Source organism: Indicator indicator, chromosome 17, assembly GCF_027791375.1.
Source record: "Indicator indicator isolate 239-I01 chromosome 17, UM_Iind_1.1, whole genome shotgun sequence".
In the NCBI taxonomy this organism is placed as follows: domain Eukaryota; kingdom Metazoa; phylum Chordata; class Aves; order Piciformes; family Indicatoridae; genus Indicator; species Indicator indicator.
Genome location: NC_072026.1, coordinates 2,482,636 through 2,509,016, shown reverse-complemented (window position 1 = coordinate 2,509,016; position 26,381 = coordinate 2,482,636). Strand labels below are relative to the sequence as shown.

The 26,381-nt window shown below is 39.3% G+C and overlaps 1 protein-coding gene across 2 annotated transcripts in view; it reads left to right on the top strand.

The window, feature by feature from the left end:
• The first annotated feature begins 16,056 nt into the window (after positions 1 to 16,056).
• DACH2 (dachshund family transcription factor 2) overlaps positions 16,057 to 26,381 on the top strand; it is a 273,962-nt gene continuing 263,637 nt past the window's right edge. For both annotated transcript variants that reach the window (XM_054388431.1, XM_054388430.1), the window contains exon 1: positions 16,057 to 16,616. In XM_054388431.1, the coding sequence (XP_054244406.1) occupies positions 16,057 to 16,616 (560 nt within the window). The remainder of the gene's footprint in view (positions 16,617 to 26,381) is intronic.

Here is a 26,381-nt window from a genome sequence, read left to right as displayed (position 1 = left end):
AGTGTTTAGTATAATTCTAGGACTGCACTAGACAGAGCTATTTCACTGTCAATGTCTTACTGTTTCTCAAGTGCTTAAGTATTTATCCTACCACAACATGCTGTTGTTTGGTTCTGCGAGTTCCTGTTAGCTTCATTCATGAGATGCAATCAGTGCAATCCTATTTCGTGATGACAGTCATTATCCACTGGACCAGAAATTCTTTTTAGTACTATTTATTTGACAAATACGATTATTCAGGATCTTTAACTGGGAGGTTTGTCAGCCCCATACAGCATAAAAATATTTCTCCATGCTTTACAATTTTAGTATCAGCAAATGTAGAAGTAAGCTGTGTAAGTATGAATAATTTTTATGAGGATTTCATGGACCTTGAGAAAATGTCTTACCATGTTTTTCTCTTTAGCTATTTAATTGCAATGTCATAGTAACAGAAAGCAGCATACCCAATTCTGCATGGATGAATAAGCACATTCAATAAAGAAGATTTAACAGAGTAAATCAAACAGTGGATTAAACATTTTCTGCATAACAGACCACAAAATGGGCATTCATTTTACCAATAGATCCTCAACATTAGAAACAAATAGAAATGCACACCAACATAATTAAACTGCACATCCCATGGCCTGATTACAAAATTTCTCTGTATTTTGCTAAAATAGGTGTCATTAATTAGAATTGCCACACTGACAAGACTAAGTGTCATTTTAAAACCATTCGTATTAAATCATTGTTGGTTTTCTGTCTTTCATTAAGTAATTCACAACTCCATATATTGCAGAAGATTTATACAGCATTTTTAGCAGTAACAGTTCAGAAAAACACAATGCAAAGATCACTTTTAAGATTCCACTCTTAGAAGTCCTAAAGACTTTTTCTGTAAGTAACTTCCTGCTTCGATTTCAGGCAGAACCTCTGTAATAAAAACATGGGGGGGTTGCTTTATAACTTTTAATTGGGATTTTCACATATTCATAGAACTACCTTTGTTATTTCTGTGTAGACAATATCTCACTTTATCAAAATGCTTTTTGGAAATACAGTAATCTTAGCAAAACCCCATGAACTATGTGGGTTTATTTTCCTGGGTAGAAACACTGAAGCCCAAGAAGAACTTAGGAAGAATCAGAATTAGAGAGTTTCTAATTATCTCCAGATCTAGTCTCAAATCATTTGATCAAATATTTCTTCCTCCAAAACCAAACAGCAAATACTTTTTATTCATTATGATGAATTTTACTGTTTTTCAAGTTATTTAGTCTCTTTATCCTGCAGTGACTTCACATGTGAAACCTCATTATTTGTTCTATTATTCACTTAGTGGATACAGAATTTAATTCTACTTGAGCACCAGTTTGAATAAGGATCATCAGCAGGATTGGGTCTATTAGCTGCTTGAAACATCTATTGAATAACCTGATTTATCCTAACTAAATGGTTCATTAGTTCAAGCAGCAAGAAAATGTTTGTGTATTGCTGAAGTTGTGCATAGTTGTCATATAGAGTTTGCCATTATGCAACTGTCAGTCACTCAGGCATGGACAAACTAGATTGTTCATTAACTACAGAAAACACCACTCTACAGTCAAGAATGTTTGTAGAAAAAAAAGTTTCCAAATTTATTCTAAACTTGAATACATCTTTATTCAATCTTCATTGTTAACACTATCTGAGTTTTATTTCCTTCCTGTCAGAGCTTGCAGTGGTTAGTCCCAATCATGCCCATAAAAGACATTACTTGTATTTTATTAGTGGCATTAGACCCTAAACTGCAAATTCTTCATTGTATATAGATACTTAATGCCCATGGACAGTATGAATATTCCTTGGCCTTTGTAGACCAGTGAACTATACATATTTTACCAGCCCCCAAGTAATTAAATAAACATTTCTCCACCTAAGGAGCACTGAAACTAATTTTGAAGTTGCCCTTGTGATTACTAAGATGTGAGTAAATTATGGGATTGTTTAGAGAGATGGGGAAAGAATTACATTTTTCTCTCCTCCTGTAAGCATGCAAGGCAAGAAGAAGTCTATTTTTCCAATCTTTGATTAATGACATTCTGCAAATATTCTGTAGAACTCTCACTGCAGTCAAAACTTTCTTGTACAAAGTGAGCACAGAGGAGGAAAAAACCCAGGATCACAGCTTTGATCAGGCTGCTCTGCCCAGCATAACTGGCAGAATATAGAATGAAGCTTCATACAGGATTGCCAGGAATTTCACAGGCTTCCTAAGACTAGAGATGTGCAGAATGGAGGAGATTGTCTTTGCAGTTGCCCAAAAGTTCAGTTATTTTTTATGCTACAGGCTAATCTTGAAGACTTAAAATAGCTGATGAACCTAGGATGATGACTAATATGTTGCAGTTTTTATTGCTTGTCTCTTAGAGACATGGGGAAGAAAACTTACTTTAGGAATTGGAGACCGGGAGAACTACTGGTAGTAGAATCAGATTGTACCTTGATTTAGATGTTTTTAATGTATTATGGGCTATATATGGTTTCAGTTTTTTATTTGGTTAGATTACTTTTCTGAGGGTTCTGTAACAGTGGCTAAAATATCATGGTATATCATGAATTATTACTCTGTCTTCTTCTATAGTAGGGGTAGAGATTTGAAGCATTCAGGCATGTTTGTAAAACAGGCTTTTACCTTCCTAAATTTCATTCTGAATATTTTTTTTCTTGATTAAAAAGTGTACTTTTTAGGAGTGCTGAGGTAGAGACAGAATGGTACAAATCAGTTTTGAAGCAGAAATAATATCAATATGCTTCAGCAAAGGACTGAAACTTCTTTGTATGTGTTCACAACAAATAATCAGGAGTTTGTGACTATGTTTTCAGTTAATACACTGCAGATTTTAAAGGAATGTGTTCCTTTCCAGAAGTTTCCTTCACTTCCCCAGTGGGTTGAAATGTGATATTTACCATATCTAAGAGGTTCTTGAGAAGACACCATGATATTTCTGGCAGAGGTTTGCATATCACTTTCTAACACCTTTATTTCAGATTATATATATATATATATATATATATATTTTACCAGTTCTTCCTGTTCAAATTAATACATGGATATGCAGCTTATCACCTTTGTGTCATCAACCTGTAAAAGAAAGCTTAAATCATTCTTCAGAGTATTAGAACTCCCACAGTCAAGACCTGTCAATAAGGTGACAAAGTCAGTTACCTGAGAAAATGCTTTCCTGTGCTTATGTCTAGATAATAAAATGTGGAATGTCCCCACTACAGATACAGAAGCAGGGGCAGCAATCAGCTTCTGCCCAGCATCAGGGAAGTGGCTGACATCAAAGCCAAAAATGTGATCTACAAACACTGGACTAATGCAGGCTAAGTTATAAGAGAAAGCAAGCAAGAGAACTTGTGTCTACTCAGCCAGCCTCCTGTATGCTAGTAAGGGTTTCACTTCTAAACTCTCATAGCATATATGCATTTTGCATATGTATCCAAGTATGTTTGCATAGCTTAATTACATGTTCTAAGTGACAACATGCCATTTGGAAAATACTCCTTTAATAACTAATGTCTTCTGTTTCTTCTCCTGACATTGCTAGAACAAAATCCTTTATCAGTAACATCGATATCAATTGGAAAGAACTACCAAAATGATGCTGTTATAAACCAGGATGCTACAAAGCAAAGTTTATTGCTTTGTGTCTAGCAGTTCCATTCTTTGTATATTCCAGCGTCTGAAAATCTTAGTCAATTATGAGATTTCAGAAACTGACAGTAAACAAGAGATGAAAGAAACTGATTAACTATAGAGGACTGCTGTAGAAAGCTGTACAATAAAGCAAGATAGGTGAATGTGGACAAGTATGTCTAATGCTGTTCAGTTACTGCCTTATCTCATTTGCAACATTATTTCAAGCAGTTTTTATTGCATAGTAAGAGGTTTTCAGACTTGTGTTCTCAGGGTTTAGGAAAAATGAACCTTTGCCAAAACATCTGGAGACTGTAGCTTATATAAGACACTAATCTCTTTCCTCTGGAAATATTCCTGTTATTTTATATATTACATTTATTCATCTCCTTTGACTTGTGGCCAATTTATGAATATGGATTCTTTAGCCATTAGGGCATACTTTATTTCATTCTAGTTAAGAGAAGTTTCACCATGCAAGTTCATCCTGTACATCATGGTCTTTTCTGCCTGATTAACAAACAATAATTACAGTTCAAGTAATTATCTCTTTTTACTGTATATTTGTTTATAAAAATGTGGCCATACAAAAACAGAAAAACCTAGCAGTTAGTTGGGGAGATGAAGTAAAAAAAAATCCAGCCAACCACAGAGCTGTGGTTCTTTATTAGACTGAAACAAAAAGATTCTTGAGTAGTTTTTTAAACAGTAGTCTTCTCCAGTCTTGAACATCATAAATGACACATGGCTGAAAAGAAAAGAGAGGATAAACCAAGACTAAGTTCTGAAACTGATAAAGCTCCTTTCAGAACCTCACCATAAATATTATCCTATAATTAAAGGGGTTTAAAATAGTCCATAAAGCTAAGTGAATTGATGTGTCTCATATGCAGTATTTTTACCTAAACTTCTCCAGAGAAACCATAAACAAAAGACTATAAAGGCCTCAGAAGAAATTAGTTCTTGCAAGCTGGGATTCTTGTGAAGGCACACTTATCACCAAGGGCTCAAACATGAAGCTGTGGCCAAGAGACATCCAAAAGTTAGGAGTGGAGAACAGTGAGGAACTGATTTTCACATAAAGCAATCAGGGCTAACAAGAAGTTTAAAAAAATGAAATAAAGTATCACAGCCACGTTTGACATCATTTAGGTAAATGAATAAAAGTGCTACAGCAAATGTGCTTCTCACTTGGTATTTGAGGTTGAATTTGCCTCAGTTCCAGTGTGCTGGGTCTCTCAGTGCTTCACTTAGAGCTCTGCATTAAGAGCACATATTTAGTTCAGGCATTACAGTTGCAGTGATGAAAACTTACCAATGTTATCTGAGAGTGTGTACAGGCAGTGGAGGAGCTGCCAGACCCTCTTACTCTCTTTCTCTCTGAGAGGACACATACAAAAATACTTGTCACGTGTAGGGAGGGTGATTTGTGGAGAAATTTTAGTTGTAAAAGGGCTGTGGCTAGAAAGAAAGTCGTCATCCTCTACAGCCGTCAGTCTTGTTTGTAAAAAACGGGAATGTGTTTAGCAAGTAAATTTACTAAAGCCATATTAAGAGCAAACACCTCCTTATTTAGCATTTCTCTCACATTACAGCTAAATAAATGTTTGTATTTAAAATATTCTCCTTAGGATTTTAAAGCCAGAGAGTAACAAGAGTGCTGCATGGAAAATTTGAGGGAATTCGAAATGAGATAATGCTCAGCTTGCCTCACAGGAATGTGAGTATGCCACAAAGATGATCAGAGGGCTGGAGAACCACCCCTACAAGGACAGGCTGAGTTTGGGCTCTAGGTAGACCTTAGAGCAGCGTTACAGTACCTGAAGGGCACCTGCAAAAAAGCCAGGAAGGGACTTTTTACAGGGGCTTGTAGTGATAGGATGAGAGGGAATGGATTGAAGCTTAAGGAGGAAAGATTTAGACTGGAGATTGGGAAGAAAATCTTTACAATGAGGGTGATGAGACACTGGAGCAGGTTGCCCTGGAAGACAGTGAATGCTCCCTCCCTGGAGGTGTTCAAGGCCAGGCTGGATGAGTTCTTGAGTAACCTGGGCTGTAGTGGGAGGTGTCCCTGCCCATGGGTTGGAGTTAGATGATCTTTAAGGTCCCTTCCAACCTAAGCCATTCTATGAATCACAGATCTATGCAACATGGAGAGTGCAGTTCTTTAACGAGGTAATTTCTCCAGTAGCAGAATTGCTCATTGCTCCCCAGCATCTGACGATTTCTAGAACTATAACCATCTCTCTCAGAGCTATTTTGCATCACAGACTCTAAGGGGAGGGAGGAAACTTTGAGCCATTATACATTACTTGTACTGTGTGCTTACATGACTCAGAAATTCTAGAGCAGAACTAACGGGAATACAATGTTCACTCCCCTTTTTCATATCTTCTTAGCACCTTATGAGTGGCACTGCCTCATCTCTTTGATTGAGTAAATAAAAGTAAAGAACAGGCCATGGCTCCTCATGTTCTGAGGCTGCTGTATGAATATTAATTCTATATAGCTCATATGGACCCTTATATGGACCCTTCAGTTAAGCAAGTAGAGACAGAATTTCCCCCCAGCTTCAGAATGCTGTGCTGTTGCAAACGCTGAGGCAGATTATTAGGAAGATTTGCAAGAATAACTACTTAAATGGTCACATTCATTTGAAAGAAAAGAAATATAATTGGTATTTGCATAGAAGAAAATGGATGAATTTAGATTTTAGTTGATTATAATTATTGTCATCGTAATCATCATCATTATCTTTGTATGTCTAAATGACTGATTCAAAGAAGAATTTTAACACATTTCACATGTCAGTGCAATTCTCTTCGGGTTTGTGATTTAGTGCTTTTATTTTTTTCATTTGCTTTTTTTAGCCTGAACTTTCCATGGAAGCTATTGTAATCTTTTTAAAAGGTGGGAAAATGTTCCAAAAAAAGTCTAGCCTCGGAGTATTACATATGCACATATTGGTTTTTTTCCCAATACAATATAATCTGATTGTAGAGAAAAACTGATGCACAGATACTGTACAATGGCACTTCAAAATTTTCTTTAGAAAGCAGTTCTAAATGGTAAGGTTCTACTTGAGTGTAGACTGTTTGACCAAAAAGGGCCATTAGAGTGACAGTTCCAAATTAGCAAGTGAACTAACTTTAGTGGTACTGCATTCACATGAAGATACCATTCAAGAAGTTGGAACTGCATGTAGACATTGAGCTCCTGAAGATATTCAGAGCTGCTAATAATTTTTCCTATTTCAATACTATAATCATTGCTACAGATGATATTTAATGGTGTATTATCCCATGGTACATTATCACATGGAAAGTATGTGTTCTACTAGTGAATCTATATTGTGTGACTTTATCAGTACTGAAAATTATGAAGAGTTCAAAACCACAAGTAGGAGATAACCTGTTGGAAGGATTGCCCTGAACTGCCTGCTATTGGAAAGACTGACAGTTGATGAGTTGCAGCACAAATACATAGCACCACTGGCCAAAAGACAGACTTGGAAGTTTTGAGAGCCTTCTGTTTCCTCACTGTGTTCAGGAATTTGAATTTTTGTATGTAAAAGGATTGCACGACAAGATACTAGATTCAAGTCAGTTTTTCTTAGGTCAAAAATATCTGGCAAACTCAGACTTCTTGGCTAACTTCATGCACTGAAGTGACAACAATATGCTCAGTCAACATTAATTATTAAAATAGCAAGAATATTGGTGTCTGAAGCTCATTTTTGCCCTATCACTTCTAAGTGAAAATATTATTTTTTATTTTCAACAGCTGTCTTTCATTATTTTGCTTATATCCTTCCTTGGAGAGTAAACAATATCTAAAATATATATTTTTTTAAAATTTAAAGCTACATGCTACATTTACATTTTAGGGAAAAAGAATATTTAAATTTCAAGATCTAGATTAAATTATGCTCTAGGGTATAGTCATGGTCTTTGGGCAAAAATACAGAAGCTCTTGTCATAGTCTATTTCAAATAATGATTCGTATAATATGATCAAATGTTAACACATTCCTCTGGAGAAAGACATTTGCTTTGCAGTCTTCTTCAGTGCAAAGTGCCCTAAAATTCAGGGCATCATAATATCAATGAAAGGTATCAGTAGTGGTCTACTGGGGTACTGAAAGGTTTTAGCTTTATAAATATGGGTAAGGACAACTTTTAAGAACTCAAACTACAGGAGAGTTAAGCATTAAATAATGATGATCACAGGTGTTTCAACCTGTGCTTTTGACTCATGGCCTGATCATCCTTATGCCTCCCCAAGTCACCAGCCATTCCATCAGAAAGTCACTGAAGTGTATAAAGCCAGCCATATGTGAGTTCACCTATTTCTTTGTAGGTGATCAGTGTATGTTGCATCAACCTTGATGTGCAGGTAAGAACAAGGAAGAAAAGTAGAGAAAGTCAATAATGACTCCTGAAGATGAAGAAAGATGCTGTTATTTTCCATGTGACTCTTGCACTGCATCCAAAACCCCACAGAACATACTGTGAATGCTTGCAAGACATAGATGATTGGTCAGGTTAAAACCTGCTCTTCAATGTTTGATTCTAATTCCACTCTGTATCCCTGTGAGTTTGAGAGAGACTCATTTCTACAATGGATTCACACTCCTCATATCATACTTTAACAATGGTGAAATGCTAGAATGAGTCCCATGAAAGGTGTTTCTCTCCACTTCTTATAAAGAAAACTACAGAATGTACTTTAGCCAGTTTCACCAAATAGTTAATTATATTCAAATAAGCATTGGGTTCATTATTTTCTTTCAACCTCCTTCAGAGTTGAGAAGAAATATGACCAACAGCTAGCAGGCAGTGGCAGAAGGGCTTCAGGACCAGGCCTGCTCCTTTGGGATTTGAAAAATAGGTAAGAATTCAGAGGGAGAGGCTTTTGCAAAGTCTGTGTGAAATCAGTATCTGTACAGATTGCTGGCCATAACTTCCCTGCACATCCCAGACTGTCTTTTCTAAAGAGTTATTTAGGATTTCTGTTCTTTTTGTGGGTGTGGGAGGTAGAACATCCCGGACTTTGTCAGCTACAACAATATTCCAAACAAAAGTATTTGCAGATTGGTTAATTTGCATTCAAAATGAAACATCTCTAGCCTCCTCAGGCTTGTGGGTTAGGGATCAAAGGGTCAAAATGACATGCACTACCTCAACCAGTTTGGACCAGTTCCATTGATTTTTACTCGAAACTCCAGACTGATTTCAGTAAAAGATGGCAGCATAGATTGATAGGGCTTTCAGAAGACATGGAGGATTTTAAAAGACAGTATCATAAAATTGATGTACAATGCAGAATAGCCACTGATGCCAATTTCTGTCAATAAGATTTCTATAATTTGAAGATGGCAAAGCATTGACATGTCTAGTAGTATCTGAGGCAAAAATACCTTTCACTTCCATGGAAACAGAAGCTGAAAACCGAAATATTATCTGTGCCATGAGGTATTTAACTCTTTGTTATTTCATTACTGGGTTAGATAGAAAAATATCAAAATAGCAAGGGAGTTTTAAAATATGGTAATTTCTTAGCATTTACGCTCAGGCTTATAAAAGATACATGGTCCTGAATGATGTAAATCAATTATCCCCACATGTGTGAAATGCTGTAGCAAGATCAATGAGACCTGAACACAAGGAGGCATCTTAGGATAACAGCTGCAGATGCATGCATTCTCTGGGAGAAAAACAAACAAATGAAAACACACTGCCCACCCTTCTGTTTCTCCCTGCCCCATATAAAATCCTTGCTATTCTCCTTTCCAATTCTTAAGTGCATGAAAAGAAAAACAAGTAAGAGAAGGTAGGACTCCATTTATCAGTATGGGCAAAGTACAATAAATGGTCCCTCTCAGAGCCAAGGTAAAATGAATGCTTTGCATTCAGGTTTGAAATTTGGTTTTGATGGGACTTAATGGTCAGAGTGTACTTACAACCAAATGCTGCATAGTTAATGGCATTATGGAAAACTGCAACCACATAACTTTACTGTCTGAAATACCCATTGGCTTTAAAGATGAGCTCAAGATAATTACTTTCACAATATTAATAATTCTGCCAATTGGATTTCCACAAAGTAGGTTCAATAAAATACTAAAAATATGTATTCAATAAATCAATGACACTTCTGACTGAGTCTGCAGAGCTAGAGATTGTTTTCTCATTGATAGAATTCTGTTTATGAAAGCCTATTTTCGTGGAAATGACTCTTAAGATTTTTATTGGAAAATAATTTGCAGTTAAACAGAGGAGATGAGAATTAATGAAAAGTCCACATGAGTTTATACATGTTAATAAAAAAACCTTGCTTCTATTACTGAAGCAGAATGTAATGTCAATCCTTAAAAATAACAAAAAATGCAAAGAGAAAAAATTCCTTCTTATCCCACTAGATGGTGGTGCCTTCAGATTAGGGCTGAGATGCTGACAGTACAGGAAAACTTTTACTTTCTTTAGCTGACCTGTAAATATAAAGAGCAGGAGATGAGGTTAATCTTGTTCCTCTGGGGATATTAACAACATTCAGGTATAATGACTTACTGAATGTATTTGAGTACCTAGTATTGTGTTCATAGGAGTTAGCTTTAAAGTGTGTTTTAAGTTCCATCCACATCTAATAGCATTAATTTTTCCTCTTGAAGAAGAAAATGTGCACACAATATTGAACCTTAATAATGAGGCTCTCATGTAATAGGGCCTTATTATGCCAAGGTCCTGGCTTTGCAGTTTTACTGCCCTCTATCCTCAATCATAGCCAAAATCCAGATTGAAGTAGTGCATCATTAGCAACAACTTCATGTTGTGTTGACATATATCATTGGAACAATCTTAAAAGCCCTACTCACATTTTGATACCACAAACATACTGCCCACTTTTAAGTAGAAAGGTATTTGCACATTTTTGAAACAAAAAGTGACCACGTATAAGCATCGAGGGGCACATCTTCAGTCAGAACTGGAATTTTAATGAGAAGGTAAAGTAGACAGGACCTTGCTTGAGAGAGTGTTTTTGTGCTTTAATTTTCTCAAGTTTCTATAGTAAATGGTCAAATCCTTCATGCCTCAACAGCTCAGAAGCTGTTGAGTTCAGTACTGATAGTGTGAACTGGAGAGCGTGTTTCAAAGGCTGTGTGCGCTGTGGACTGTCCCAAGAGTAGGCTCAGAATTACACACACTTCTTGTGCAGAGAGGAAGCCTGCAGATGCAGGCTCACACAGAGCTGGACACAGTGTTGGAGCACACAGTATTAAATATATACCCATTGCCAGCTGTCAGTCATGCCCAGACAAGCGGCCCACAGTGAGTACGTGGCAAGCCACGTGAACAGATCAGTCTGCACATGGCTGCTCCAGAGACCACTCTCCCAAATTTGTTGAAGGTAGCCAGTGATCAGCTGTGAGCAATTTGTGAGTCTTGCACTGGGAAGCAACTCTGAATTGTTTTAATTTTACTTAAATGTTGTAACACACGTTGACAGTATGAAAAATGTAAATTCAAATGAAATGCTCTTTGGTGCATGAAGAACTCCAGAAAGGTAAGCCCTCACTGGAGGCTTTGCAATTGCTCTTTTTAAAGATGGTGCAATAGCACAGTCAAGTTAAGGATGTCCATAAGTGTCTAGGAAAAGACAGCAATAATAAAAGTATGCCAGATCTCTATTGTAGTGTAGAATTGTTATTGCTCACTGCTTCCAAGTGATCACCTAGTTTATAATACTTCAGTCACTTAAAAAGTAGCCCTCTTTCTGGCAGTTTGATGCACATTTATTTGCTATATGTTCTGTCTGTTTATTCTATTCTACTCTTTCACTTTTCAATTCCCATGTTTGCAACCTCTACTCAATTCCAATTTCCTCTGCAAGTAATGTACATTGGTATGAGTAGCATCAAAGTGCTGAGACATCTCAAATTAATATGATTTCCAAGCAAAGATTACAGCCCAAATAGTCCAGATACTTCCACATAAGAACATCACAGCCAAAAAGGGGCTCAATCTGCACCATTTCATGAGCATTTAGCAGGGAATTCCTTTATATATGCAGTAGACAGAGGCAGAAAAATGGATCTAGAAATGGCTGTGGATGCTTGGCTCTTCTGTTATTTTGCATGTCAGAATCTCCCCATACTGTATGAGGGAGAGCAGATCCACTCCTACTTTCTCTAGGAGGGTGGGCAGGATTTTCTGAAGAAGCAAAATTTGTTTCAGTTATTGTTACTTGCTAGCATTAGGGGCTGAAATGCAGCATTTGCCAAGAGTGCAAGTTCCTTTATTTGATCTCTTTGACTGTACCAGTATAACTGCCAATCACAGGAAATACCTCTAATAACTCTTCCTTTTACTTAATAAGGAATACCACATCTTTAAAACATTAGAAGCAGATGTCACTGCATTACTTCACTGCTAATGTATGTAATAGAAATGACACACTAATTAATTTAATGCAGTATAAATGTACTGATTATTTATCATGGCTGACAATAAAATTATGAAAACATTCAATTACAATCAGTGGTAATTCATTATTTATTGATTCTGCGTTATGCACACATTAATACAATACATTTAATTACATAAAAGAACGGATCATTTTTCTATTGATACTTAGACATTTGGATTCATCAGGTTTATTTAAAATCCTTGATGTTTAGGTGGGAAGTTTTAATCCACAATTCCAAAAAAACCCACACTCTGCTGAAATGTCAGAATTAAATTGAATACAAGTGTCAAGTACTACTGTGTCTAGAGAAATGTGGGCAACAAGAATGACATACTAATTTCAGTCTCTTCCTTTTCTCACGTCAGTGGCCTACATTTATTAATATAATAATGGTTACATATACCCAAGTAAACCAATGTATTTAAACTAGCAAAGGAAAAAAAAAAAGCTTTTTCTTCCTTTTTTAAGCTTTTACTCAGAATTAGCAGTACCAGTGGCTAAATGGTGTTTCATTTTGTTATGATAGGGAGCATTGTAAAGGCATCTCAGTTATTATTTCATCCCGCATTTTGGGCCACAGTTACCTCTGACCCTCATAAGTCTATATTCACATTTGTCCCTCCCATTTATTTTCACGAAGATCCAAGTTCTTCACTAACACTTAGCATTTTCCCCTCTAATCTACTCACATTGGACATATCTGTATCAAGTTTATAGAAAGATTTATTTATTCTAAAATATTAAAAAAACCCACCAGGCATCTTTACGTGGCAGTATTTATGGATTCATGTTTTATTGTCCTGCCTTCTGCTTAGCTACAGCAGACCAAGATAAACCAAAGCTTTCTAGTTTTCTAGAAACATTTTTTTTTTCATTTATCTCCTACTGCTTCTCTGAAAAAGCTGTCATTATTTTTTATCCTTGTCCCCATCATTTTCTCCATTGCATCCCTGTGAGCCAGTAGTCACATTTATGCCAGCTGGCAGTAAGTAACTTCCAGAACTGTTGACTGGCCCTGTCTGGAATGACTGGGGCTTTCCTCTCTTCTGTGTCAGAAAAGTGTTCGTTCACATTTCCCTCCAACAGAGCATATATAAGGATCATAAAACCAAAACCAAACAAGTATAATAGAACCTTTGCCTGCCATTTTGCCGTACAAACGAGATCAATGTTCTCTGGGACTAATATACAATACACCAATATAGCTGCCAGTGTTAGGAAAACAGCATTTTGCACACCAGTCTAGAAGGAATAACAATACTGAAACTATTTTAAAATAAAGGTTCAAAAATACTTATTTCAGCTATAGGGAGTCTTACTAGTTTGCACACATCCAAATTGCATACTGCTGGACTTCGTTCAAATAAACCATCTGGATGCTTTATAACTGACAAGATATTACTGTATGATTGTTAGACGTTAGTAACTTTGCCCTGTCTTTGATAAAATTACAGAGAAATAATAACATTCATTGATACAGTTGATTTGTATATGCTTAGTTGAACTAGACAAGTGCCTGATATTAATTCTCAAACCTTGAGCATTTTCTTGGTTTAGAAGCAGTTGTTCTCTCCATGGATAGTCACCTCTCAAGGGTACTGTTTTTACTACAGCCTTTATGATTTTATATTGCTTCATGCCACTCCAACTTGCTGGGTGTTGATGCGCAAGGCTTCCCCTGGCCTTGCAAAATTTCAGTTCTATTTAGAAATATGTTTAACTTATGGAAGACATTAAAGTCAAAAGGGAAAAAGAATTCTCACAGCGGAATTTGATTGTCACATTAATCTCAAAGCAAAGCAAAAAAAAAAATCTCTAAAAGGGCAAAGCCAATGAGAAGTGTTTGCATCTGATTTATTAAATCTATTAGCAATTATATCCAGAAAATTAACCCACAAAAGTTTCCATTTCAAGTCAGTTATTTGTTATTTATGTAATTTCCAGTATATATAAATATCTGCTGAATCCAAGACTTGATTGTACTAAACACTTTTCCAAAGTAAATAGCCCCTGCCCCACAGAGCTTTGAATTTTTCTGATCCTAGAAAGAGGCACAGACTAATTTAGGAAATGAAAGCATTCTTACTGAAAGGTATTCATTTAAACCTAGTTTATGTAAAAATTCTGCTCTAGGTTTAGGCAGCAAGGCTAGGGGTCTAAAACAACTGGCTTAGTCTTCTTAGAATATATATATACGTATATATATATATAACCAATGGAGAGAAAGTAAGGTTCCTCCAGTGTGTAATTTACATAATTTAACAAATATAGCAACTTAGTTAGCATACAGTCATCTGCCCTCATCTAAAATGGGATTACTCATAATGCAAAAACATTAAACTTTGAAGAAAGGGTGCCTAAATAAGCAAGTTTAATAAAAGGAAGGAAGATGGCATACACATGGAAACAGCTGAAAAGCTCTCATGGTATTGCTTGACATCCACTTGAAAAGTTTTGTTTATACTTTTCTGCTCTTTGTTTAGTGAATGCTTTAGGAGGAAGCTAAATGAAAACAAGAAAGGGGAGTGAAGAAGTTAAAGAACTAGGAAAGAAGGAAAGATAAAAGAAGATTGGGGGGAAAAAAGTGGAAACAAACACGAAAGATGTTGATACAGATGAAAGAGGTTTGGAAAAGAGGTTAAAGTACATTGGGAGAAAGAAGGAAAGAAAGAACCAATCTAGTCAGTGTGCCCTGGCTCCTGCTGGTTGTGTCTGTCAGACTCAACTCCTTTGTGTGAAATAAGTTTGACTATCTTTTGGGTCCAGGGAGCAGGGATGTGCAGAGTTTAGCAGTTCTTGTGTCAACTGTCCTGGTTTAGGTGAAGGAGACGTAACATCTGCCCGTTTCTCAGGACTGCTGGGTGTTACTTGTATGCAGCTGAATGAGGGACCATATGGTGCTTCTGGGGGCTGCATTACAGTCAGGCGCGAGCACTGATGCCATTATATCTAAACCACAATTGATGCTACATCTGAATCTGGAGATTTCAAGCAATTACACGCAAGATCTCCCGAGAATGGAGTTTGCCTCCTGTGACTGCTCACCAACTTGCACGGCTCTCAGAACTTCCTCCGTCCTGCCTGCGCAGCACACGCTCCTTCCTCTTAGCCTGGGGGGCTCCGTTTGTTTTAGACCTGCACCGCTTGCGCTGCTGCCGCTGCCTCCCCGGGCCGTGGAGAGGAGTCACCACGCGTTCTTGGCCTCGGTAAAGCGGTGGAAAATCGGATGTGTTATTTACCTGACGGAGACGTGCACCGCAACCCTAGCTCCCCACCTCTCTCGATTTCTTGCAGCTGTGGCAGGTGTTTTTACAGTGAGGAATGTAGCGGACCGCAGTGACCGCACAAATTGCCTGCGAAAGGGGACGGCCACAGCCGTGCACCCCTCTCCCTCAGAGCACCGGAGCCGCGCCCGCGGGACCTCCTCCCGGCCCACCGAAACTTTCCCACTCTTGTGGCGCAGATAAAGAGTTCCGGGAGGGCAAAAGCCGGCCAAGCCTCCCTTCACACACCCGCCGATAGCCTAGCCTAGCCTAGCCTAGCCTAGCCTAGCCTAGCCTAGCCTAGCCTAGCCTAGCCTCAACCCAACTCGACCTGACCCGGCCCGGCCCAGCCACATCCCGCCCCGCGGCCCAGGTGTTGCGGTCGGCACTGCCCCGCCTCCGCCGCCTGGCAGCCACTCTCCGAGGCCGCGGTGGCGGCGGGCTGGGCGCATTGGCTGGAGGGTGCTGTCACTCTTTCCCCCCCCCACCCCCGGCGGCGCTGGGGAGGGGTCTGGGCGCGCGGCTGGCGGCGGCCGCTGCGTGTGGGAGGGCGGGCGCGCGGCTGTTTTTAGTAGTACCGCAAAGAGCACGGCGAGAGTGCGCGCCGGGGGCGCGGGGCTGAGCCGAGCCGAGCCGCGGCGGGGAGCCGGGCTGGCTAGCCATGGCTGTCTCCGCACCGCCCGTGATCGCCGCAACTTCCAGCGGCGGCGCGGGGGGCTCGGCGGGCTTGTTCCGGGCGGACCCTCTGTACTCCAGCCCCGCGGAGTCCCCGCGTCTCACCAGCAGCCTCGTCAATAGTTTTCTCTCTGCCGGCAGCGGTGGGGCCGGCGCGGGCGGCGGCGGCGGCAGTAGTAGTAGTAGTAGTAGTGGTGGTGGTGGTAGTAGTAGTAGTGGTGGCGGCGGCGGCGGCGGCGGGGGCGGCGGCGGCAACGAGTGTAAGATGGTCGACCTGCATGGGGTGAAGGTAGCTTCGTTCCTCGTGGAGGGGCAGGAGCTGATCTGCCTGCCGCAGGTTTTTGATCTCTTCCTGAAGCACCTTGTGGGAGGGCTGCACACGGTCTACACCAAGCTGAAGCGGCTGGATATATCACCGGTGGTGTGCACGGTGGAGCAGGTCCGCATCCTGCGGGGGCTGGGGGCCATCCAGCCCGGCGTCAACCGCTGCAAGCTCATCACTAGAAAAGACTTCGAAACTTTGTACAACGACTGTACCAACGCGAGGTGAGTCACAAAAGTTTGCTCATCGTCTTCCGCCCGCTTCGTTCGACTGCGGCCGCTGGGGGCCGGCTGCCCACAAAAAGCCGTGCTCGGGGGTGGGTGCCGGGTCCCGTCACTTCCCCGCGGACGTCCACTGTGTGTGGGAGGGAGTGGGGCCCTCGGGGCGCTGTGCGGCGACCCGCTGCCTTGCGCGAAGGAGCCCCGGGCCGGGCCTGGGCGCCGCTTGGGGAACGGGGGCTCAGGTTCGGCTGAGCCGGTAGGGGAAGGGAGCCCAGCCCCGCGGCGTGCCGGCGTGGAAAACTTTACGGCATTCTCCCAGCCCCTGGGGGCGGACGGGCCGCCGAGCAGTGGGGCGGTTCTGCGCGCAGAGCTTCAAACTTTTGCCCTGGTAGGGAACGCTCGTAGTTCTCCTATACACTCCTAAAAAAAAAAAAACAAAACACCTCAAAGTTTTCTCCGCTATTTTTCTTGCGCTGAAAATTTACATTTTCCTCGGGATCCTCGCTCCCGAGGCCGGCTAATGCCCGCCGGGGCGGTTGGGCGGTCATGTTGCTCGGGATCGTTCCGGAGTAATTCTGTCATGCAGCGAAGAGGTCTGGGGTGGCCGTAGCCCCTGCCCTGACGTGTTGAAATCACTGAGTCCAGGGCGGGTTGTATTCATGGGAGATCCCTGCTGGGTCCTTCGTACTTGGGGTTATAATCCTGGTCCGTGACCTCGTAGCTGCTGCCTTTAGACATGATAATGATCTAATAAAGACAAAAACTCCCTCGGGGCTTAGTAGAAATACCCAGTGCCGTGCCGTGGGGTGGGGTGTGAGGCAGGGTGTTTGGAGAGGACACTGACTGCTTCACCAGTTGTGAGGTACCTCTGCAGAACATTGCAATCTCAGCCTGCTCCTGCTTTCTGTCTGGCGGGAAAACTTTCTTTGCAGAGGTTGTTTCGGGGAGCTTTGGGTGCGGTATCTGACTGGCAGCATGCAAATATTTAGTAACTTAAGGGTTTGCGTCCCCTAACTGCTCAGGGCTGAACGTGTTGGGTGTTTTTTTTAGTAGCACCTTAATTAAGCACGTTCTAATTCGGGACCTGATCCGGCACAGCTCTGTGAGTGGGAGCAGGAGCAAACCGGCCAGCCCTTCCTGGACAGCAGCGTTTGTTTCGTTTCAAATTATTTGACAATACAGGTGATATTTTGAGATGCTTGCAGTCAGTTCCTGGATATGTTTATTTCAAATAGGTGACGTGTTCTGTTCCTGTAACACCTTCTCCCGCTGCCTACTTATTTCAGTGTCATGCACCTCTGACATCACAACTGCTGACTTACAACACCGTTATTTCAATAAGTAAAATCTGAGACTGATGTGTTGGAATAAAATTAGTGTAAGATTACGGAGGGACACATTTAACATGTAAATGCTTTTCCGAAATGTTTCTGAAGCTCGGCTAGCGTGGAAGCTGACCGCTACAGAAATACGTCATTTAAATTTCTGTGACTGTGCCAAAGTTTCCCCTTAGGGAAATAAAGGGTCTAATTTGACGATACAGCCTTTAGATGCCATCTGATAATTTCTAGTCTGTTACAACCAATGGTTTAAGGTCCAGAATTGCCAAAATGTTAAACATGTGAAACTTGTATTTCACGGGGTTTTTTTCCCCCATCTGTTGACAAAGACTTAGGGCTGTGCTGGGGTCAGGGAATAAGTAATGCAAGGAGCCCCTGAGAAGGGCGTCCAGGGGGAGCTGCGAGTGAGGAGCCCAGTGATGCTCTGAGGGGGTCTGAGAGGAGCAGTCAGGGGAAACGAACACCTGGTCAAAGGCTGCAGATACTGCAAGAGCACTGTTGAGAGGAAATCTAGTAGTGCAGAAACATCGGGAGTCAGAGCTCTCAGCTGAGAAAGTGCATTCAGCACGTGTATAAGCACAAGCTCTCCCTAACTCTTATGAAAACACTATGTACCTTTACCCGTTCAGAAGCAGCAGATCCCTTTGCCTTTGCTAAAGCTTCTCATTTACTGAAACAGCCCTCAGCCTTTCTGTCACTCCAGAAAGTGCTGCTGGTTTGAATACCCGACTGGTATCAGTGTGCTGGGCACTCAGGGTTTTAGGTGTCATGCACAATGGCGTTATCAGCATGCCTGAAACTTTTCTCAAGCATTGTAACATAACGATATTACTTGTGTTCCATCATGCTCAATATGTCCTTTTATTTACAGATTTTTTTTCCTTGAACAGCCCATACTTAATGGGGGAGAAATGTTGTATAAAAGTAGTTAAGTACTCCAGTGATCTGATTTTTTTCTGTATAGTGACCTTACAAAGCGTGGTAGAACTGTTGCAGCTACACAGTACCTGGAAAGTGAAGCCTTAACAAAACGTGGTCTTGTAGAAGCAAAGCCTTCGATATGTGTGTTCCACCGCACAAGTCAAATGTTACTTTCAACTCTGAATATTGAGTGTTGCTTTTGTAATACATATTTCTTTTAATTTATGAAGATGTATCTATATGCCTGAACACCGTACCGATACTACATTAAACCCGGGAGCTGCCAGAAAAGGAATAAGAAGTGCTAGCTGTCATTTTCAGTCTTGGTAGGCTACTAAAAGTCTGCATCTTTTAAGCTAGTGTATACTTTCAATTATTGTTGTTAATTGGACTAGGCACTATCAATTATATAATTAAGCAGCAGAATTTCTCTTATTTTCAGTCTGTTGCATTCTTTTCACTTGAGCTTTTATGCAGAGCTCAGAAGAGCTGCAGAAAAATCTACCCGCAAGCGAAAGTTTCTTGTATGTTTCTGCTCACTGTATGTAACAGGAGGTACCTATATCTGGCATCCTTGACCTTTGTATCTTTTTAAGAAGTACATGTATAATTTTCATTCGTGTGTAAACAATGTTCCGTGATTGCCATTAGCCATCATCATGTAATCTAATTTGGAAACAAGGTTTGTAGAATGGAACTAACTGTTCATTTCATTACAGGCAGCATCCTCAAGTCAAGAATAAGGACAGCTTATTTACCAAATCCAGTTCGTAATTTGCAGTACCTTAAAAGGTTACTTAAATTATGCTTAATTTTAGTAGTAAAGCATAATGTTTATTTTAAAATGAATCCTAAAACTGTAGTGAGAATGTTTTTAAGATGGTAAATAAATCATGCCTTAAAATTAGGATTATACACGTACGATCAGAACCTATTTTCTTCTGTATTTAATGGATGCTGTTGGCCACTGAAAAGGCATAGTGTTGGTCTGCCTTTTTCAGTGAATATCAGTTTTCTTCACAGAAAGTGTTCCAGTACATGGCTCATTTTTTATTTGAAGTGTCCAGTTAAGCTAATATTTTTCTATTACGGTGGCTATTCACAAACAATAAGAGGCTTTAGAAATGAATTTAAGCAGTAAATGCAAACATTTTATGAGATAATGAGGGTCTAGTCATGTTGGCTATTAAAAGCTACCCTATAGTCAGCAATACTTTGTCTTTTATTAGGAGAGTGATGTCAAGATTATAATTAAAGCAAGCCAGTCATGTAGCACTGCTCAGAGCTTCCTTGTATACTGATTTAAATGTGGGAATATGATTATATAAACTTTTGCCTAAGTAAATATTTAGTATGCATTCAGACTTGGGCAAATTTGTGAATTTTGCAGGTGCTAGTATGTTGAAATGAATGATGAATTTGTCTGTTTCCTTTTCTTTCTTAGAGAAGAGACTCACTTAAGAGATATCACTAACAGTGGATTCTGCTGGAGATGCAGAAAGGAATTTTTCCACTTTCTGTACAGATTAATTATACTTTTGGAAAAATCTCTCTTTCTTGTTGGATATCTTGAAAGTCTTTGCTTGCTTAGAACTACTAAAAGACTTGAATGTTTTTGAGATGCATGTTCAATCTGGAGAAGCCTTGATTCAAATTCCCTTCTTTTTTTTCATAGCAATAGAGCTCCCCATTTGAAGTGTAACATGCTTTTCCTCTGAAATGGAGTATTTCTATGTTTCCTGCATGTGTATATGCATAATACATATGTAATTTTCTACTGAGACTTCTACAACTGAAAAATGCTGTGTTTTTGTAGCAAAGACAAAAAAGCTAAACAATTAGGTATTAATGATATTCTTGTTGCATATTCAAAAGGTCTTTGCAAGCATTTCTTCTCCTTTTTTCCTTTTCACCATTTCAACCTGCAGAACTCTTCACTGTCACTCCAAATCACACAATTCTGCAAAGATAAAACAACATTTAAACTCATTTGCTTTGGGAGGGAAATTGAGCATTTGCACCCAATAAGCCTGATTGTGGAACTGCATGCAAATTGTGTTTTGATTTATCTCTTTTGCACTTTTTTCCATTTGAATTGATCTTGCATTAATTTTGCCAAGCGGCTCTGTGAGGCTGCAGATGTTGCCCTGTGTTTAATAAATCAATGAGACAGATCTGAATGAATCACTTCAGATGGATTCTCTGCTCGGTTTGATGTCTAGATGTTATTCTTAGCTTGTTATCATGACAGATGCATTAATGTTCCCATACACTGCCAGCAATGTCAAAGAGATTGAAGCTTTTAAAGTGGCGGTATCCCCTTTTCCCCCTTCTGTTGGAATAACTAAATTGCCTTTAGGAATAGGTCATGATATAAATTTAATTGTGGCATCATTGTGGGGAAGATGCTAAACTTCTGATCATGTTATAACACAAAGTCAGGCAAACAGTTTCATACAGACTGCTTAATTATTCCAGAATAGTGGAGATCAATATTAAGGAGCTATCCTATGTTTAGATTTTAATAGAGTAACCACTTTCTCAACATTAATATTTCATTGTAATAGGAATGATCCAAATAAATAATATAAGACTAGAAAAACGTTAAAAGTGTTGCTATAAATAGCATATCATTGTGTCCAAATTGATTACAGGCTGAAGTAGGCTTTTTCTTCTTCCCTTTTTAATTCTTATTAATAATTTTAAATGTGTCTGGATTCAGTCTCTGTTAGGTCTGAAGTAGGAATTCTTGTTTACTGTGTTTCTGTTGCTGCTTAGCATACCTTGTCGCTCACCATTAATTTCTGATCTCTAGTCTGGTATCCATTATCTTGGAGCAAAACCTGTGGAACGCAAATCATAAGAGGCTGGAATGTGTCTTGGTGGAAGGGTTTGAAATTCTGGAAAAGACTGTGTAAAGTGCTCTGCCATGAATAATGAAGATCTATTTCCCATGTAGGCTACACACTTTTTTATTTGCTTTTATTCTTTAGTGTTTATTACCCCACTTGTGGTCTTCCTTGTTTTTCTTTAGAAGATAAAAGAGTATTTTGTGACTTGCTTCAATCATTTTGTTAAACCTAATCTCTATGACTCTTTAATGTTAAAAGCCGTGGTGAGTGTTCTTTTTCCTAATCTCTCCTCCAAGCAGAACAACTTTGCCTTTTTGTCATTAAGGATTCTGAGAATAAATTGGAGAAACTGGCTGTAACAGATCTAGATTTATGTTGGCATTCTTGGTATTCTTGCTTCAGTAGTTCCAATTTGATAAAGGAAACAATATATGTAATAGAAATTCACAGTTTATTCAAATGAGTTTGAGCTTTAGCATTGTTATATTTGCCTTTCTTTCACCAATATATCAATGTGTGGCAACAGCATTATACTCAGGCTCCAGAAGTGACTGGCTTTGTGGATGGGAAATTATTCTCACACTGGGGCTATGGTTGGACACACAGCCTCTGTTTGTGCATGTGCGTTTGTTTTAAAGGCAGGTGAAAATCAGCTTGGGTAGAACTGAGGAGCACTACAAAACCCACTGAATTAGAAAATCCTGTCTTGTGTGGCTGTGACCTTAGAGTGAGAAGCTAGTATCTGTCTAGCTTGGTGATTTTGGCAGAAAATATTTAAAATGAGCCTTCTGAGATGTTGTAAAATTGTTTCTTGTTTATTTCATGCATCCAGGCTGGAATTGATGTTATGTAAGAGCTGTTTGTCAGTATCAATATTAAAAAGGTGTTGAAATCTGGACTGTGAAGGCCCTGTTGTGACTTTGCTGAGGTGAACCTCCCTTCCATGCCAGTGGAATTTTGCCAGAAAAAGGGCAAAGAACTTAGAAAACCTTCACAGGATCAGAGCTCTTCTCGTCAGGGGTGGGACATGTTTGCTTATAAACCTATTCTGGGAAGAACTCTGCATGTATGGTACTTTCAGGTACTACATTTTGGAGTCTGATCTTGTTCTTGATGAATTTATAATCTTCAATCTTTTTCTGTGCCTGTTCCGGAAATTATAATTTTGTGTGTTCTGAAGTTAGGAACAAAATCATCCCCATCCATGCTTTATAATACCTAGAAAGTTCCCATCTGCTTTCTTTCTGAGTTCTTCCATGTGATTATCAGCGTAATGAAGCCCGGTATATGGGCAGAAGGGCAGCATTGTAGTGATTCTTTATGTAAATAGTGCTAATAGCAAAACCAAGCATAATGAGGAGACTTAGAGTTACTGCTGCCTGTGACGTGCTCCTTTTGGTGTGAGCTAAGGCAAGATGTTTATTGGTTACAATTAAACGTGCACTACCCAGCACAAGTACATTAGCTAGTAATGATTCTTAGTGATTTAGGTTTATCCTGCTTGATACTGCAACTGTCCCTTGGGGCTACAGGCTTTTGATCTTTGTTCCCTCTTGGTGAAGCATGGTTATCCAAAGTGACTTAGTAATAGCGTTTCCCTTCTTGCCCCACTCTACAACCTGTAAGAAACACCAATACTTCTTAACTAACGTACTTTGATATCTGCCCCAGAAGGTTCCAATATCCGAGTCCTGTAAAACACAAATGTGTTTCCTTTCTTTTTTTGGGAGCACAGCTATGTTGTTGTTTTGTGTGCGCCTATAAAGTTTATTGTTGCTAGCAAGCGTGGGGAGATTATATTTCCTTGTCAGTACATCTTGACCTGCTGAGCCCATTTTGCTCATTAAAATATATTGTGTCAGAGCCTTTCTTGTCTCAGTTACAAATAACTGCTTCACCCAAAAAGTAAGAATCAAACCAAATAAGTGCTTTATTACTGTATGGTGGCTGAAAGTGTGATGTTTAGCAGCATATATTGTTGGGTGATATGTTAAGGTATAAAATGTTCTATTGCAATTGTGCCTGATCTTATCAAGTTTCTGGAAATTGATATCTGGTAACAGCATTTAACCTACATCTAGTCTATCTGCTATCTATGAGATGGGTTAAAAAGAAAAAGTATTATCGATCTGCCGCTGGATTAAAGTTTGAAATCGGCAACAGCGTGAGCACAAAAGGCTTTTTTCTTTTTTCTTTTTTTTACAATTTCTCAGCTTGCCATTGATCTACCAGTTTTATTGCATTCATTATTTATTAAAAGAATTTGCAAGCTAAACATAACGTTAAGCTAGTTTGCACACAGGGACTGCACTTAGGAAATTGAATGGAAATTGCATTAGAGATGAACATCTGTGCTATTTTTCCACTCGTGTGTTTATGGGTTTGTATAAAAGGTGTATTGGATTAACAGTTATAACCATTATAGCTTGCAGCAATATGTTAGAAGCCTGAGCATTTAGTACTTATTTAGGAGGGTGACTCTTTTTACTTAAACTAAAAAGTATAGGAATGCCATCACAAACAGTGCTTTTATTGGATTATTCTTTATTAATGGGCTTTTTACTAGTAATGCATGAAACTTGAGGTATCTAGCTATGTTATGTATGTGTTCTATTATCTGTGCTACATAAAGCTCTATTAATACTGTCATTAATTGAAGGTTTCTAGTGACAGCGTTAGTTAAGGATTTGGAATATAGACAGTGAACTGTTGAAATGAAACTTATTTTACAATATACAATAGGAACATAAGCATTGAAAAGATCTTTAATAGACAATCCTTCAGATTTTTTCCTAGCAGTTCAGCTAATTTTCTTTCCTTCTTGAGCTAGGTAGCTTCTGTGTGATATACCAGTAGATCTGGTGAAAATCTTAAATGTGGTGAACTCTTCCACATGATTTTATAAGTTCAGTTGTCCTCAAGACTAGCTATAGTTGTGTGTGACATAGTGCAGGGCAGACCTAGAATTTTGAGGTCATCAGCTGTAATGTCTTTGGACTTACTTTTTTTTTTTTTTTTTTAATTGTTCTCCTTAGATGAAATAGTTACTGTTTTTTGCTTGAGTACCTGATGGTTAAATTTGGAAAAGCAAAGAAAAAATCCCTTGAGGGATTTGGGTGAGAAGTGTATTTTTAGCATCAGTATGTTACCTATTTTATTTGATCTAAAAGTATGTGCAGTCTGGTCTGTTTCTGACTAGAATGTACTGAAACATGTCATGTTCTGCATCATCAGTGCCCTTTGGGTTATTCTAGTCAAGACTCAAACTGATACATCTCACCAGCTTGTAAGACTGTGAAGGGTTTCCTGTGCTAAGAAGCAGAAATATTCTTTGTGCCAGAAGGTTGTTCTTTTCTGAATGCCACTTCTGCATTTTTTTTTTTTTTTGGTGTCTGGTAGGATGAAGTCCTTCAAGTCCTAATAGTATTTTGAACAGCGATGGTTCTGATTTTGAGTTCAAAGAATCTCAGTACTGTTTTTTTAACGTTGTTTTGTGCTTACTGTTATTGGTCTCCCTCACTGTTGTTCCTGGCCATAGGCTCCTGTGATCACAGTTTTCATATTTTATCAGAACATCTTTCACTACTCTGTAAATAAAAGTGGGATTCTAAATATGTCATTAATATATGTACATATACAGACAAATATATACATTTGTATATATATTATAACTCAATTTTATGGATTATTCCAAAGCCTTTCTCCCAAACCACGAGAATCAATTTTGATTTTTGGAAGATTTTGTATACATAGAGAAGGGCTTTGGGATAATCCAGAAGTTTAGTTTAAATTTCATTTGCTATGGACATGAGCTGAATTTCCTAACTGAACTTGCATGGCTGTATGAGCTGTAATGGTATCCCTACTAGAAGTCTTCAGGTGTTTTAATACTTCAAGCCACGTGAGTAGCATTCCCAGCACTGATTTTATTTCTGTCAGTCTGGCAAGAGGGCTCATAGCTTGGAGTGCCCTCATGGTACTTCCAACAGAACAGTGAGTCATTTTTCTCTCCTGTTTCCAAACCTGTGTGGACAGAGGAATTTAAGCAGAACACTTCATTCAAAAACTTAATCAAAATTACTTCATGCTGTATGTGTACACAGTCCTCAATTTGTGTATTTCACAAAACCACAGAATTCTTGAGGTTGGCAGGAACCTCTAGGGATCATCTAGTCCAGCTCCTCTGTTTAAACAGGGCCAGCTACAGCTGGCTGTCTACAGTGGTGTCCAGTCAAATTTTGGGTCTTTCCAAGGATGGGGACTCTGTGCCTCTGTGGGCAGCCAGATTATGGAATATGATTAACTGTGTTGTAGAATAAAAAATTTATTGGCATTCATTGGGATGAGTGGATTCAGTGGGAGTTGTTGAAGCAATGGGTGGGTGTCATGGTTATAGCCACTGAAGTGGTCACTGTCCTACTGGCAAGTTGCTTGTGCAGGCCAGTATGGATGCTCTGTCATTGTTTGCCCTTACTGGAACAGTACAAGTTGTAGCCCTCTGTGAATCAATGCGTCGTGTTCAGATTGTGATTTCCTGAAAGCCTCGGTGGGATGTTCATGTGCTGCCTTGTCTTACTCCCCAGCATTACCCGAGAAGGAATATTTGTATATTTGTAATTACAAAACCCAAGGTAGCTGTAGGAAAGCTCTTGGCA